At 48.9% G+C, this 17,408-nt stretch overlaps 1 protein-coding gene across 4 annotated transcripts in view; it reads left to right on the top strand.

Moving 5' to 3' along the window:
- The window catches only part of CAMTA1 (calmodulin binding transcription activator 1), a 232,811-nt gene that overhangs the window by 185,187 nt on the left and 30,216 nt on the right, over positions 1-17,408 (top strand). For 2 of the 4 annotated variants that reach the window (XM_063417232.1, XM_063417229.1), the window contains 4 exons: positions 2,871-3,011; positions 5,240-7,095; positions 8,430-8,556; positions 9,239-9,373. In XM_063417232.1, the coding sequence (XP_063273302.1) occupies positions 2,871-3,011; positions 5,240-7,095; positions 8,430-8,556; positions 9,239-9,373 (2,259 nt within the window). Of the gene's footprint in view, positions 1-2,870; positions 3,012-5,239; positions 7,096-8,429; positions 8,557-9,238; positions 9,374-13,135; positions 14,131-17,408 lie in introns of those variants that run through there. The other 2 variants (XM_063417230.1, XM_063417231.1) reach the window with 2 other exon arrangements.

Here is a 17,408-nt window from a genome sequence, read left to right as displayed (position 1 = left end):
GGAATCCGGATTAAAATCCTTTCCAGAATTTCTGTTAAGCTTCAGACAATTTTTTTCTTCCCTTTTGTGTTCATGTTATGGCTATATTTAATCAAACATAGTTCTACAGTGGTTTCACTTCTTGAACCACTAAGAAGCAGGAAGAGTGTGTGTGTATGCTTTTTATTAGGCTTCTTTTCATAATGCACTTTCTTCCCTATAGAAATCTCCTTTCCTGCTGATTCATTATGTGTCAGGAAGCCAAGCGTGACATGTTAAAAGCCATCTTGATAGTGTTTGGTATTCAGTACTAACAATTCACCAGGCACAGGAGTCTTTCTTTAAAAGAGGGAGGAAGAAAATCTGCATATTGGATGTGCCAACATAGTGGATAATTTGCATTAAGCATCCAGACATTCTTTTTTTGCAATCTGTCACACTTCACTGGCTTTTTATTTTATAACCTTCACAGCATATGGGGAACATAAGTACTAAAAAAAAAGTGGCACCACGTGGACAGAAGCTGGAGCCAGAGCCCTTTAGGATCAGCTGGGTCAAGGCTAGAGAAGGACCTTTCCTCTGCAGCAATTGATCCTCTATGGGACATTGCTATGCTGGAAGGACCTGAAAATAATAGGCATGGTTCTCTAAGTACCCAGCTATAAAGCTCTCCATTATGCCTTAGCTCCTAGCTCACAGCTTGATGCAGACTTAAGAACCATCATCATGAATACACAAACCCCGGGCCAGCATTCACTTCCCAGACTTGCCCCCATCATGTGCTGCTCATCCCAGGATTTAGCAGCAGTAGGGAGCAGTGCTGCCATCCTGTAAAACAGGATGTAAATTTATAAAACAGCCTTTCTGTACCCAACAACACAGACACCAGCTCACTTCTTTAGCAAAGCACTTCTGAAGTAACCAGAAATTACTTAATGTAAAGTTTCTCAGTAATAATTACAGTTCAGCAACTATGTATTGTATAGCTGAATGATCCAGAATACTTGACTGCATTCTAATCTCACTGACAATGTCTTTTTTTGTAAAATTGCTATTTGAACATCACTTATTAGACATAATATCACTGGTGACAGAACAATGTATCTTAAATAATAAAATGAATGTGAGCAGAGGTAGTGAAGTGGCAAGCGTGTCTAACTCAGATGTAATAACAGAGACTGAGTGTTGAGAGGAAATCCAAAACTGTGAATGTACTAGAAAGCAAAATCTGTTGGGTACGATAACAATAAATGTGGTCATCAAACAAACATAGAGGGACTTATTACAAAACTATCTGCAGCACTTCAAATAGTGATATGGGGAAGAATACTTATAAACCTGATTTACAGTATTTCTGCAGGTTATCCAGCCTGGCCAATAGCAATGTGAATTCTGCAGTATGAAACTAGACCAAGATGAGATGCTGTTAGGCAAAGTGACATTAGTGGATGATGAGGCAATACAGCAACAGGTAACAAAAAAGCAATAAAAAACTGCTTCCCAGAGCAGGTCCAGGAGCTCTGTTCCACCAGCTGCGTGTGCCACACTCAGTGAGCAGCATCAAAGAGGAGAACAGGAGACTGTGCACAGGTTATGCTGCCCCTGTGACCACAGTCATGAGAGGTCACAAACATCCCTTCACTTGCTTCTGATCTCTTTGTATGATGCTGCTTTTGCCTTGTGCCCCTCTGGCTGTACAGGAGCATCAGCCCAAGCTGCTGTTGGCAAGATTTCACCCCTTCACACCAGGGACCTTCACCACACAGGGATCTGTGTCTTTACTACAAAGTCCATGGGACTTGTAGTTTTGATTTTGTGTATTGTGGTTTAAGGATTTTAGAACACAACATGCAGGGGATGCTTGATAGACTGTGGCAAAGACACTCCTGAAAAGAAGCTGCCAGGCATGAGGAAACCTTGGAAATGATGTTGTCACTTATCAGCACTTTGCACAATCTGCACATGAGCTGTGGTGCATTTAAAGGATACATAAATAATATGCACATATAAATTGCTCAGAGAGACATTAAAGGAGACAGAAGATGCTTTGAGTCAGTTATGATGGATAAAATATTTTATAAGTGCCATTTCCATTGTAAGTCAGGTTGCAAATATCACTGTTATAGGAAATTCTGCAACTAAAATATTCTGAGAGGGAGTCTTTATTCAAATCATGTAGCTGCATGCAGTCTAGCATTCTTATTTAAATAGCTGACAGGCCCAGAGAGTTCCAAGGAAAGAGCTTCAGTTTGCAACATGTTCTGTAACATCACCCACCTGTCCATTTTCCCAAATTACTAAAAGGTCATCCAAGTCTGAGGAGGAACTCACACAGTGTCTGTTAGTCACTCCCAAAAAATGAGTCAGCCTTCACTGCTGCTACCCGGGATCTGACAATGAAGACCTGGCAGAAAGTTTGCATTTGCTGTTACTCTGGTGTATTTTTGGCTGCTGATTTTACTATAAGGCTGATTTTGCTTTCATATTAGACAGAAGAAGATTCCAAAACACTTTTTAGAATTGTACTGCTTTACTCCAATGGAACCAAGTCTTCTGTTGTCCCTGGGTTTTCAGTGAAGGTTGCTGGCACTACAGAAAGTTGTTGCAGGTGCAGAGTCCCTGTTAGCAGAAAACTGAATTACAGCCAGACACTCTATGAGGAGATTTTCCTCTATATATACCTGATTCAGGAATTGCCTTTGGAAGCCTGTTGATACCAAGGAGCAGAGAATAGTAAACCAGTGTCCATTACTGTTGCTTTTTATAGATCTCCTGTCAGTTTTGACAGAAAGCAGTGGGTATAGATTTTTGCTGGTATTTTCGAGTGTCTTTTGATAGTTTTGGCGTGCTTGTGCAGTTTCTGATGGGAAATTTTGCTGTTCTCTTTGCAGTTCATGGCATCAAGTGGACATGCAGCAATGGCAACAGCAGTTCAGGGTTCTCAGTGGAACAGCTCGTGCAGCAGATCCTCGACAGCCACCAGACCAAGCCCCAGCCTCGGACACACAACTGTCTCTGCACTGGTACCTTGGGTGAGTACCTCGGGAGGGCACAGAGGGGCTCAGCTTCATCCACTCCAGGAGCAGGGTCTGTACTGAGGTGATAAAAATGCTGTCTCATGGAACACTGGGACACAATGAACTCAGAGCTGACAGAAGTCTTGAGCATAAAAAGACACAGCTGGAACTTCTGGGGAAATGTCAACGCTTTCTAATAAATGCAGTCCATAAACGAGCTGCTCAAAAAGGGATATTCTCTTCTACATGTGCAAATCCTGTTACCAAAGCCTCAAAATCTAATGTTCTTCCAGCTTCACCCTCTGAATTCCTTGCCCTGCAGCACACTTGTTTGGAGTAGTGCTCAGGTGGTTAACTGCAGGGTATCACTGAGATAAGACAGGTCTCATTTAGGTGTCATTAAAGTACAGATCTCTTTCCTTTTAAAGGAGATGACCTTGTCTGGGATATCACTACAGGAACAAGAAACAGCATCCTCAGTGTTAGCATTTCCCACAGACAGTGGGAAGCTAAGTGATTCACTTTCCAACTAATCTGCTTTATAGCTGCTCCTTTCTAGCACTTTGGTCAAATAAAGTATATGACACATTAACTAGTCTTTAGCAAAACTTATAAAGGAAAGTTGTCAGTGCTTCAAAGAATTTATTTTTTTCTTTTCTTGAGCAGTTGCATTATACAATCAAGGCTTAAATAAGAATGATGACCTCTGAAATACCTGAGTTTGGATTAAAATTCACCCCTTAAGGCTCAGCATTTGATCCAAGCTTGCAGATCTGAACATGAATCCTTTTATTCTTCCCTTTGATGTTTTGTCTTGTGCTAAGTCTGCTCAGTGCTTTTTAACATAACAGTATTGCTTTGTTTTGTAACTGGCTTGCACATTGACACACACATTCCCAATCCCTTACTGTCATCCACAAATACAGCAGCATGAAAGCCTTTCCCTTGTTCATTTCTATACCTAGGAGAATAGAGAGATTTAATACTGTATTTAGGCTCAAAAGCACTATCTTGAACTACTTTAAGTGACCTCATTCAAATCTTGAACACATAACAGAGAAGTTCCCCTTCAAGGGCAAGCAACAAAAGATTTAGCAAATTGCAGTGGCTACATGGATGCTTTATGTTGCCCAGAAGATGGCATTTGTAATTGTAGCCATGAGCTACAGCGAGGAGGCTTCTTCCCCCCTTCAGTCATTCTGCAGTTCCCTAATTAATGCTCTTACCTCATTCTAGGGAAAATTAATCAATTAAGGAAAGAAACATCAAAAATTCATGGGCTGCTGTTCTTTAAACAGCAAAAGCAGTCCCTGCACCAGAGTTTGTGACTAAGGTGCCTTTGCAGACAGAATTGTTTACTTCATCCTGCCTGATTACAGGCTCTCAGGAATGCAAGTGATGTCACTTTTAAAGGCGAGTAAAGGTTGGTTTAATTCGTGGAGGATTTTTTTCTGGTGGCCCTTGCTTGACTATTCTTCAGCAGCTCCAGTGCTGACCGAGTGTTCTGTGCGCTTCTCTCAGGGTACAATGTGTCTGTCAGCACAGGAACGGCTGAGAGAAACACATCCCCATCCTTGTGGGAGGGCAGGAACGCTTTGTGTGGCCAATGGGTTACATCTTTAATAATCTGTAAGACACGGTGATGACAGGAAGATGTGGGCTGCAGTGTAGGCAGCAGGGTGATGCCAGGGACAGGGGCATGACGTGGCATCTGTCACCTCCAGATTACTGGTCAGCATCCGTGCCCCAAGAGTGGTTGTCAAATTTCCTGACATCACCCACTGTAGAGAGCTGAGCATTTGTATTCCAGGGGCTGAGGTCTTGTCCGTGGGGCAGATGGAACACAGCTGACAACAGCAGTACTTGCTCTGCAGACTTTGCACTGAGATTAGGCACATTTAAATAACTCTGAAGCTTGTCACAGATGCCAATTCCCCTCTGCCTGATGGGGGCAGGGAGGAAGGGGGCAGGTGCTACATGGGGTGAGGGTAAGGGGTGCCCACGTGCCTGTGGTGAGGTTGCTGTCATTGCATGCAGAGGATCTGTGATTAGACAGGACCTGTACTTCTGGCACTGGTGAGAAATTTGTTTTATTTCCAAGGTCTCTCCTGCTCTCTCACGTGTGTTCTCACTCACTCTCACACATGTATGCACAAGCATAGCTGTCCCTTGCTACAGCCACAACTAGCATTGTCCTGATTTTGTACTTACTGAACAGCAAATACTGTTGTTTTCTGGCACAGGGGCAGGAAGCAGTGTGCATCACAAGTGTAACAGTGCCAAACACCGCATCATATCACCAAAGGTTGAACCAAGGACAGGTGGGTACAGCACCCATTCAGAGGTACAAAATAACGATGTCTCTGAAGGCAAGAACGAGCATAGTCATGGCAAGGCCTCCAGCCGAGAGAAGAGGAACGGCAAAGTGGCAAAACCAGTGTTGCTCCATCAAAACAGCACTGAGGTTTCTTCCACCAACCAGGTGGAGGTCCCTGACACGACCCAGAATTCTCCTGTGTCCATCAGCAGTGGGTTAAACAGCGACCCAGATATGGCAGATAGCCCAGCTGTCACTGGAGTGTCCAGTATGGCTGTAGCGTCAGTTATGGGAAGTTTGTCACAAAGTGCCACCGTGTTTATGTCAGAAGTCACCAGTGAGGCTGTGTACACCATGTCACCCACGTCTGGCCCAAATCAACACCTTCTGTCCTCAGATGCAGCTGCACAAGGACTGGTACTTGCTGTGAGTTCAGATGGACACAAGTTTGCTTTTCCAACAACTGGCAGTTCAGAGACTTTGTCGATGCTACCCAGCACTGTCTCTGAGGAACTTGTGCTCTCCACAACTTTAGAAGGAAATAGGAAAATTCCAGAAACCACCATGAATTTTGACCCAGACTGTTTTCTTAACAATCCCAAGCAAGGGCAGACTTATGGTGGAGGAGGTATTAAAAGTGAAAGCATCAATACCAACATAAGGCAGTCACCCACAACAGAACGTAGCTTCAACTTCAATACAACCCTCACAAAAGAAATTAAAACCGAGGACACATCTTTTGAACAACAGATGTCCAAAGAAGCATTTTCCTCCACTTCTGCATCCAACACTCTCACACTCAGTACTGGTTCAGGTTTACTTCCATCTGGAGGAGGTCTGAGCCCAAGTACCACCCTGGAGCAGATGGACTTCAGTGCCATTGACTCCAACAAGGACTATTCTTCCAGCTTCAATCAGACCGTCCAGAGCCCTCACGTCCATCAGACCCCTTCCCCCAGCTTCTTTCTGCAGGATGCCAGCAAACCTCTTCCCCTTGAGCAAAACACTCACAACAATTTGAATGACACAGGTAGCTCATTTGTGAACACGTTAGGAATCTCCAGTGTGAAAACAGAGCCCTCGTCCCAAACCACTTCCAACTGTAACGGCACAGTGGAAACCAGAATAGAGTCCACCTCTTCTCTCCAGCTCATGCAGTTCCAAGCAAACTTCCAGGCTATGACTGCAGAAGCTGAAGTTCCCATGGAGACCTCCCAGCAGGCAGAAGGAAATGAAAATCTACTTAAATCAGGGGATCTTCAAGCCTGCAACACAGAACACTACTTGCAGCCTGAGGCCAACGGGGGTATCAGGAATGGAAACAACCTCCCCATTCTCCAAGGAAACATGGTACAAGGACTCTATCCTGTGGCCCATCCTAGCTTAAATAACTCCTCCAACATGGAGCTTAACTTAGACCACTTTGACATCTCCTTCAGCAACCAGTTTTCTGATCTAATTAACGATTTCATATCCGTAGAAGGTGGGAGCAATGCTCTGTACGGACACCAGCTGGTGTCAGGTGATAGCGCTGGACTGTCTCAGCCTGAAGACAGTAACAGGGCGACGTACAACCAGGCCGAAATGTGCATTCCCTGCTGCAGCCCTCAGCAAGCCAACATGCAGCTCAGCAGCACGGAGAATGGAGCCAGCACCATGGCATACATGCACGTGGCCGAGGTGGTCTCGGCAGCTGCGGCACAAGGCACTTTGGGGTTGCTGCAGCAGAGTGGGCGCCTGTTCATGGTGACAGATTATTCACCAGAATGGTCTTACCCTGAGGTGAGTCCAGGGCTTTTACTCACTGATGTTTACTGCTTTATCTTTCGTTGCTTTGTTAAAGCTTTGAAAAGGCTTTTAAAATATTTCTCTCCAAGTCAGAGCGTTCAAGGCTGCTTGCATGTCTGAGTGTACTTTTAATTAAGCACTTCATTATCCTGACAGGGCCCTTTCTTCACTTAGGAAGCATCTCAACAGAAAGGAATTGTTTCATTGCAAGCCAAGTCTTTCCCACATGATGGCTTCATGGTGCTACCTAGGCCCAGCAGAGTTTGCAAATGGAGCTGTTCCTTAAATCTGGCACTGATGTTCCTAGTAGAATAATTCAAGGCCTGCACAGCCTTAATGAGTTCAGCATTTCCCTCCATCTCACTGACTTCCAAAATCAGCCACATGCCCCATGAGCTGAAAATGGCAGCAGCACAGCCCTTGCTGATGTTTAGGAATGTGTGAGGAAAGAGACTCTTTAAGCCACTAATGGGAAGAGAAGGTTATTTTGAATTAAAAAAAAAAAAAAAAGAGGGGGTTTTGTTTTCATAGGCCCGGCCTCGGAGCTCTGTTCGGAGCTGTGCAGTAACTGCCCCGGGCCGCTCTCCGGTTCTCGGGGGATGCGGCCCCGCCGGGGGATCGGGCCGTGCCCGCACATTCCCGGCCGAGCGGCCGCGGGCGGGGCAAGCCTGGGCCGGTACCGGGAGGGGCCGCACCGGGCCGGGAGCGGCACCGGGCGGTGATCGGTCCTGGGCTGTGAGTGGCACCGGGCCGAGGGCGGCACCGGGAGGGGAGCGGCACCGGGATGAGCGCAGCCCCAGGTGCCCCCGTATCCCCGGGCCGAGAGCGGCCCCAGGGGCCCCCGTGCCCCGGTCTGGAAGCGGCCCCAGGTGCCCCGGTGCCCCCGGGCTGAGCCCGGCCCCAGGTGCCCCCGTGTCCCGAGATGAGCCCGGCCCCAGGTGCACCCGTGCCCCGGGCTGAGCCCGGCCCCAGGTGCCCCCGTGTCCCGAGATGAGCCCGGCCCCAGGTTCCCCCTGTGTCCCCCGGGATGAGCGCAGCCCCAGGTGCCCCGGTGTCCCGGGCTGAGCCCGGCCCCAGGTGCCCCCGTACCCCCGGGCTGAGCCCGGCCCCAGCTGCCCCCGTGCCCCGGGATGAGCGCAGCCCCAGCTGCCCCCGTGCCCCGGGCTAAGCCCTGCCCCGGTGCCCCCCGGCCGCCCGTGCCCGGCCGTGCCGCTGCCGGCGGCGGCCGCCCGAGGGCAGCACGGCCGCGGGAAGCGGCGGCGGGCCCGCGCTCCTCCCGCCGCGGCCGCTCCTGTCATGCTCGGGTCTCTGCATTTTTTTCCTCACAGGGAGGAGTAAAAGTCCTGATTACCGGCCCGTGGCAGGAAGCCAGCAATAATTACAGCTGTCTGTTTGATCAGATCTCAGTGCCTGCATCTTTAATTCAGCCAGGGGTACTGCGCTGCTACTGCCCAGGTAAGGAGCGCTGCTCTCCTACATCTGGCGGTTTCAGAACCTCATCATGTCCTAAAGACATACAAAAGTGCACGGGCATCGAGAAGATTTTCCTTTTTCTTTGAAAATTTAGTGTGAGAACTGCAATTTGGCATCTTGATACATCACAGCACATACTCTTTAGAGTCTCTGAATTGATTTTAATATAATTATTTGAAATAATTTAAAATAATTCTAAGCATTCCTTTCATTTTGAAAGAGCAGATTAAGGAGTAGCTGGTTTTCAGCATGTACTCACCGCTCTGCTGACTCTATTTGCCTACATTTTGCCCTTTGCTATTTACAGCATGAGAACATCTCTAACCTCCCCACAGAGATTTTCAGTAGTGATGGCTCTCAGTGGATGCAGAATAACTTAATTTCATTTCTAGCTTTCCACTGGAAGTGCAGGGAGGCTGCTCAGTCTTTAGGAACACGTGTGATTCTGCCTTTTGCCAGAACAACCCATGAAATGACTCTTAAGCTTAAAATCTCCATGTTTGAGTATACCAACTGGTATTTTGGACTTTTGAATTGTCTAGTCACAAAAATACTGTTCAGCACTCTGTCAGCACCCCTCAGCCCAATACTTAGCACAGGATAATTCCTAGCTGGGGGTTTCTGCAGGGAGTTCTCTGTCTTACAACATGTTCTTTTCTTTTAGCTCATGACACTGGGCTTGTGACTTTGCAAGTTGCCTTCAACAATCAGATCATCTCCAATTCTGTGGTATTTGAATATAAAGCCAGAGCTCTGCCAACCCTGCCTTCCTCCCAGCATGACTGGCTGTCCTTGGACGGTAAGAAGCGTGGGATATTCCTTAAGAAAGCAGACCAAATGTAGAACTGTGAATGACAGAGCAGCCTGGTGGGGAGGGATGTTGCAGGGCAAGTTTGTCCTGACAGGAAGGGCTGTGGCAATGTTAATTAAAGTCCTCTCACTGAAAAGTCTTGTTAGTTCTGTTGGTGTGAACAAAATGTTGCTGCCTTTTATAGAAGGTGACAAAGGGGTGGGGTTTTTTGTCTGTCTGAATAGAAAGCTGATCATACTGCCCAGTTTATCAATAGACAGAAGCATTTACCCCAGAATTGTCTTTCCTGAGAACTCTGAAACTTGAGCTTGTGTAGAAAATGTGTGCTTATTTAAGCAGAAAATTGGGAGGCAGTGAGGCACGTACAAGGGGGACATGCTAAAGAAGTTGGGATGGTACCACTTCCAAAGAGCACTGAGAGCCCTGTGGGTACTGCAGAGTGAAGAGAGGTTTGTGACGTGGCTGTAGAGGCATAGTTGCAAACTGAAATTGTTTTGCAATTCTGAAAAACAGAACTGGCTTTTAATAAGGAGGTGCACAAAGTCTTGTGTTCAGCATCAGAATCGAATTTGCTTCACTTGTGAGGATTTTAAGAGTCTGTAGGTGCTTTTCATCCAGTGCTGATGCCTCTCACTGCCTGTGGAGTGCAGCTGATGGTGTGTGATGGTGATTGATACTCAGCTGTTAGCAGCCTCTCCAGGGCTGGCTTACCAAGTGGACAGGGTTTGATCTCAGAGGAGCTGAGAGGGTGGCTGTGGGTGCTGTCCCTGGTGTCCCTGCAGTTTCTCTGGGTGCTCTTGGTTATCAGCCCAGCTCTCAATTAGAGGTTGTTACGCTGTGATGATGGTGGAAGGGAGGGGGACTGCAGCAGTGAACAAACTAGGGCATTGCTAGGGAGGGGAAAAAAAAGGTAAGAGGACCACTGCATTGCAGAGGCCCTTCAGGGAAAAAGACTGAATAATTATACTAACCATGACTTATGTGAAGCCTCTGCCTTGATGCGCAGTGCTCCAAAGGGAGCACATTGCACTGTTATTTAAAGGACCAGCTACATCTTCTCATTTACTTTAGAGAACAAATGTTAGCTTAGCTAGCCAAGGTAAAAATGAATGTGAGTTGATTCTATCAATTGAATAAATACACAAATCCCTGACTTCTCTGTTTGCTTTGATTTCCCTGCTTAAAATCCTTGCCCTACTGACCGTTAGGTAGTCTTGAGGGAAGATTTTCAGGGAATATTTATAGTCACAAAGTATTGACAAGAATTTTAAAATTCTTTTTAATTAACTCAGTGGAACACTCTGAGTTCCTTTGCACTGCTTTGTTAAAATACAATTCACGATTCCAGCTGGAATGACCACTGCCAGAGAGGTAGAGTTAACAGCCATACTCCAAGAACACCCTAGGAAAAGAACAAGCAATTTCCATCTCATCTGAGTTTAGATAACCAATTCCCTTTCACAGATTCCTTTAAAATAAAGTCAAAATCATTCTATATGTGACAAAAATCAGGTGGTTTTTTTTTTTTTTTGAGCACAGCACAGGTACTTTGGGATCAGGGAGCAGTCCTGCCAGTGATTGGGAAGGACCACCATGCTCCTGCTTCTAGGACTAAATTGAGCCAAGTCTAGAATTGGGCAGGGAAGGAGTTTGAAGGCAGCGTGTTCTATGCCATCCTCTGAAGGGCTCCTTCCTTCATCAGTGTCTGCTGTGCCAGGAAGGATTGTGCACCCTCCTTTGACCTTTACCGAGATACTTGTTTTATTCTGAGTTTTCCTTATTTCACACCATGGATGAGTTAGATGTTTTACAGATGGACAGTTGGCACCAGCTGCTGATGTTCTTGCATTTTTTCTAGTTAATTAGAATAGCAGTATCTTTTCTTTTCAAAGCCAACCTTTTTCTCATAGAGAAAGCACTCTCATGTGATCCTGATCTCTGCTGATAAACTTGGCAGTCTTTTCTGTTTTCTATGTAAAACTCAGTTCTCAGAAGCCATTGTGTGCTTTTATAGCCATTTGACCTCACTTTTCATTCACTGTCTGTAGAGAGATTCTTTCAAGAAAAAAAAAAGCAAATGAGGCTTGAAGAACTGAAGGCTGAACTGAAAGGCAGAGATGATCTCATGGCAGATGCATAACAAATAATAAAGGCATTTCAGTACAGATTCCCAATGGAAAGCATGTGTGTTTGCCCTCTGCAGAAGCCTTTGCTGCTTTCATAAAGTGTCTGTAGGGATGGAGCTTCCTTGGCATGGGACGTGATCAGAAACTCCAGGGAAATGGCTGAGTGCTGTTGGCATTACACTTCTGCATCTGCAGGAAAGAGGACATAACCTAAAAATAGGGGCAGGCCATGTGTGTACTGATGAGTCAAGTGTGTATGGGTTGGACAGGGGTGTGACTGGTGCTGAATGCAAATGGCACTGACGCAGGAGCACCTGACAGGCAGCCTTGAGCTCCTGCTGGGCTCTCAGTTTATCATCTGGCTGTCTCTCCCAGCTGGAGAACATAAAAACTCTGGGGTGGGGGGGACACTTTGTGGCTCACTTGTGTCAGCATGACATGCCCCTACCAGTGGTATCCAAACTGTCACCAGCGTGGAATCATCTGTGAGCAGACAGCGTGTGTGTGCTGCCTGTGGCATTGCACAGTTCGAGGGTACATGATTCCTGTACCGTGGTAATGTTCATCACCAAAACCCACAGCATGTGTCTATTTAGTGGGACCAGATGCCCTTCTTAGCATGTGATGGGATGCAGGACACCAGAGTCAGGTAGGAGAGATGTGTTCAGTATCGGTGAATGTTTTGCAGCAATAAGAGACCTTTGATAGGAAAAAAGTCTGTGTTGATAAACAGTGTCACTGTTTTTCACTCTTCTTTCAATCTGGGGAAGGTGGCTGGTGTTTACATCGTGGATGTTACCATAAAAGATTATCTATTTGTGTTCTCTCTGGGAAGAGGGATGACTGTTTTGTACCATGTTACAAAGCTGCGGTGCAGCTTGCAGGGATGTGTGAGCATTGGTAGAGGACACAGATACCTTGTCCCTTGATAGGAGCTATCCAGTAAACTTCACAAGTTGCTATTGATCCTCCCCCCTACTGACTCCCGTGCAGTGTGGAGGCATTGTCAGTTCTGTTTATATTCCTGCTGAGATATCCTTGGTGATTTTTTCCTTTCACACACTATTATTAAGGACACTGTTTCAGGAAGCCAGTCTCCTACTGCTCTGACTGCATTTCTCAGACTGTTTATTCTGGTTTGAACATAATGTGATTGAATCGAGGCAAGGAGTGTTTCATTTCCTATGCTGAGTGTTGTCTTCTGAGCCAGCCTGACCTGGTCAGAGATGGGATTCCTCTGGGGAGCCGTGTCTGTTCTCGGGCCGATGAGTGACTGCCCTGCTGCCCGAGCAGCCTGCCCGGGGTTCTGTGGTTCCTCCGTGGATCGCGGGACCGCACAGCCTCCGCAATTCTGTCAGCTTCCTACCGCTCTGCAAATTTGCCTTATTAGAGCATTAAATACAAACACTGTGTGTGTAGCGAAGTGAGGAGAACCGTGCGAATGCACGGGAAGGTGACCGGGGGATGGCGCGTCCCGGGCCCGCCTCGCTGGCGTTCGGGGCGCTCCGGGGCGGCGGGCGGGCGCTCGGTGCCCGCTGCGGGGCCGCTGTAAACACGGCGGGGCCGCCAATGGGGCCCGCCGACGTCAGGGCGGGGCGGGCCGGAGCGGAGCGGAGCGGGGCAGGGCCCGCCCGGCCGCGCCGCGCAGACAATGGGAGGCGGCGGCAGCCGCCGCCCGCCCGCAGCCGCACCGGGCCGGCGCTGAGCGCGGAGCCGTCGGACGCGGCCGGCGTCCCGCCATGGCGGCGGCGGGCGGCCCCGGCGTGGGCTGAGGGCGCGGCGGGACCCGGTGCCACTGCTGTCCGCCCGGGCAGCCGGAGCGCCTTGCGAAGTGCCCGGGCGCCCCGGGGCAGGTGCCGGCCCTCCGGGACTTGCGGCTGTGAGAGGGTGTCGGGCGCGGGGATGGCTCCGTGGGCCCGTCCGGGGTGACCGGGACGGCCGCCGGTTCCCAGCCGCTGCCTGACCCTCCGCCCGGGACGCGCTGCCTTGGCTGGCCGCCGCCCGCGGGGCGTTTGTCTCGGCGCAGGGCGAGCCGGGGGGCGGGCGGCAGCCGTGGACCGGCCGCGGGCTCTGAGGCGGCGGCGGCGGGCGCGGGGCTCGGAGCGGCCCGCCCGTCCCCGCATGCCGGTCCCTGCCCCCCGGAGTGCGCTGCCGACCCCGGCCCCGCCGCCCCGGCGCTCGGGCCGCCATGCTCGCGGCCGCTGAACGGCGCCCGGGCTCGTCCTCCGCCGCGGCCGCCCGGGCCGGGCCCAGCCCCGGCTATGCCGGCCAGCGTTAGCCCGGCCAGCGTTAGCCCGTCCGCTGCGGCCGCCGGGGCGCGGGGCGGGCACCGCTGAGACCCGCCGGCGCTGCGACAGGACGGCGTGGCTCCAGTTGGCTGCGAGGATGCGAGAGACGACAAGCAGGTCTGGGGGGAGCCTGCTCTGCCCGCCCCTGCTGCGGGGTCTGCGCCAGATGCTGGCTGGAGCCTCCGCTGATGCCTTGTAGACTCCCAGGTCAGTCCTCTGGTGCCAGGTGTTGTCACATTATTCACCTGGTAGAGGTAGAGGGACTACACAGGGGTCCGGGACCCCCAGCCGTTGCAGGTGGACGTGCACATGTGAGAAAGTACTGCTTTCAGTAAGTATTGCAGGATAAAGTGTTGCGCAGTGCTTGTTTGCGTTTCAGTCTGCATGTTTCTGTGTTGTGCCTCACTCCGCTGCACTCCCACAATGACTGCACGCCTTGCTGCTCGCTGTGCCCCCGTGGCTGTGCCCCCAGCCGTGGGACGCGGTCGTGTTTTGGTGTACTCGCCCTCCCTGCCGGTCCCCAGCCCCTCCCGGGCGATGTTGCGATGTAGGCTCGGAGTTGTGGCAGCTCTTTAATTGTGGCATCACGTGTGCGGCAGGACACATCGCATCGGAGCGCCTCCAGCTCGCAGCCTCGTGTGCCCGGCTGGCGAGCCACAGGAGGGGTCGGTAGCCCAGACCTGCCTGGGGATCTTAGGGATGCTGGAAGCACACGCCCGCTCCGCACCACGCTGGTGGAAAACTTGTTTTGCAGCGTGCTCTGCCAGAAAGAGCGGGACTAGGATGAGGACTTCAGGAGACTGCGTGGACTGTGTGCAGTTTAGATGGGGTAAACATGACTGATGTCAGACTTCATGAAAGCTTCCAGCAAAGGAAATCTGTCTCGCTTGCTGTTCCAGTTCTTCACAGTTTTGTAGCTTGCATCAATCCCTATTTAACTTTGCAGTAAATAGAGGCCATTTATAGCATGCTGTTCTTCAGTGTGGTGATTTCAGAGTATTTTGACTCTCGAGGTTGCAGATTTAATGAGAGAAAGCTTGGATCAGAATTGTTGCCATATGCATACATAAATACCATACACAGTACTGCAAGCACACATACTGCATAGTGTGGCGTGAAATGTTTTTTCCTGTTTGTAAACCCTTTAGCATGTAGCCCTTGGAGGAGGAAATCTCCAGGAGCCCTGGGTGGTAGCACTGGGCAGGTGAGCAGCAGCACAGCACGTTCTTCCAGGCTGTTGCTTTTTGCATAAATCCAAGAGCACTTTTCCTGTACATTTTTCATGGTATTGGCACCCATCAGATCGATTTCTGATCCGAGATGCAGAGACTGACCTTAGGCAGCAAAATTTTTATACAAATTAAAAAAACAGCACAAAATGTGATGTCTTCACCAGTGTGCCCTACCTCTAAAATATATAAAATACACATGGCATGTTTTAAAACCTTCCTTTGTTTCCTGAAGCAGCTATTCCTGGATAGCATGAAAATCTTGCCCTCCCTAAGCCCTGGGGAAGAGAAGCCTGAAAAATAGGGCAGCAAGTGCTTTGTTGCTGTTGGTATACAGACTGCCACTTGGGGAAGAAGTCAGCCCTGCTTCTCTTTTCTAGTAATGGCATGCTAAAGTAGAGAACTACCCTGTTTTGAGGGAGCACTGGGTACCGGGGGTGATACAGAGGAACAGAGTAATTTCAGGTGGCATTCTCACTATGGGAGAAGTGTTGACAGTAAGAAATCACACCTTGGCAGGTGAATTAATGGCTTAAAATCACTGACAGTACCTGTGGTGTGTGCAGGTCTGGATGACTTCATCATTCCTGCCCATGCCCAGTAGTGTTCATTTCTTGGGTAAAAGCATGGGGTTTCTTCAGCAGCTGCTTAAGCTCAGAGTGTGTAATACAGTGTTTTTCTCATCTCATACCTCGGTAGTTGTGGCATTTTTCACTGATCAAAAGCCCTGGAAGTGACCTGCCTTATTAACATAGGTTTGCATTAGACCTAGAATATGGATTTTAAATGCTTTCATTTGCTGGTAGAGACTGTGACCTGTAACAACTTATTGCTAAAGAGAGGTTCTCATAAGTGGTGTTGAGGATGTAACCGCAGTTTAATTTCAGAAATGAGTGTTCCTGCAACAATGCCACCTCAGAAATCAGCATTAAATGATCTAATTGATACTGCAGCATGAAAGATGTTCAGGATTTATACTGTACAGAAGAATTGAGCAAGATTTTATAGATCAGTGACAGATTATTTGCAAAATAGAAACAGAGCAGTGGCACTGTGAGTGACGTGGCCTTAGACTGCTTCCATCCCCACCCACAGCTTGTGCTGGATGAGAGAATATGGTGAGAGAATTCTGGTTTGCTCTGCAAAACAGAAAAATGTCTTCATGCTGCATGGCTTTTTTTACAGTGCTCAGCTGTCACACTTGTTCTGTTCAGTCTGTGCGTGCTCATGCAGGGAATGATTTAACACAGAAGCTGCTGGTAAAGAAGCAGCACAGGCTGAGAAGCCAAAGCCCTCAGAGTGACTCCTGCACACCAGAGCATCTAAACACAGTGCTGGGGAACACGTGCAGATGCAGGTCTCACACACCACTGTCAGCTCAGTGTTTAGAATTCTGTGGGGGAATAATTACACACTGGGCAGGTGCAGCCCCAGTGGGATGGGTGGGAGATTATGGACCCTCATCCTTTAATCCTTCCAGCCTGATACTGTCTGTTATTTTGATTGTGCAGTGAGTAAAAACCTCTAGACCTCCAGGAGAGAGTGTGAAAAAACCCAAATGTTGTTAACACTGCTTGCTACTAAGAACTGCCAGTTTACTTTTCATCTGTATTTTCAGCAGTATTTCCCCTGTAATGGTTCTGGCTGCACTGCCAAGTCGTGTGTGGAACAGACAGTTTCTTACTGTTTGAAGCTTGCTTGGCAAAAGGACTAAAGATCCTTTGGGATGTGTTCTTGTCTGGTACAGCAGTGTGCAGAGATTAGAAAAGCAGCTCTCTGTGCTCATTTCTTAAAATTGGACTGCTAAGCAGAGGAGGGCTTGTCACTTACTGCTGTGCCTTGCTGTTCTCTCAGTTCCATGCCCTGGGCCGTGGTGATGTTTTGGGTACCACACAAAGCAAGTGCAGAAGTGATGTTTGATGAAGATGTGCCTTTACTACCTGTTGTAATAAAGTGTGGGCAGAGGCAATGCTCGGAGCTGTGCCTGCCCAGGGGAAACACTGCGTGCACAGCCCAAAAACACAAATCCTGTGTTGGAAGAGGCTTTGGGTTGGGCAGTGGGGAGGGCTGTGCAGAGGAGGGGCTGTCGGGATGTAGGTGAGGTGTTTTCAAGTGCTGTGTTTTAGCTCCCCTGTCAGTACAGGGGCTGTGCAGTCAGGAGCTGTTACCAGGCTGCACAAGGCACGTGCTTCTGCAGCCTCCAGTGGAAACTTGTGTCACGTAAATGGCTGGCATCTGTTCAGATTCTTACTGAGGAAATTCAGTATTTATTGGAGAACACTGAGGGAGAAAATGGAGGTGCGGCTTCCAGAATCTTGGAGATGAAACTAACTCCTCTGCTCCTTGCATTTTCCACTCTCTGTGCCTGCCATGGTGGCTT

Source organism: Prinia subflava, chromosome 21 (genome assembly GCF_021018805.1).
Source record: "Prinia subflava isolate CZ2003 ecotype Zambia chromosome 21, Cam_Psub_1.2, whole genome shotgun sequence".
Lineage (NCBI taxonomy): Eukaryota > Metazoa > Chordata > Aves > Passeriformes > Cisticolidae > Prinia > Prinia subflava.
Note: the sequence above shows the minus strand (reverse complement) of the source record. Positions and strands in the feature narration are given on the sequence as shown.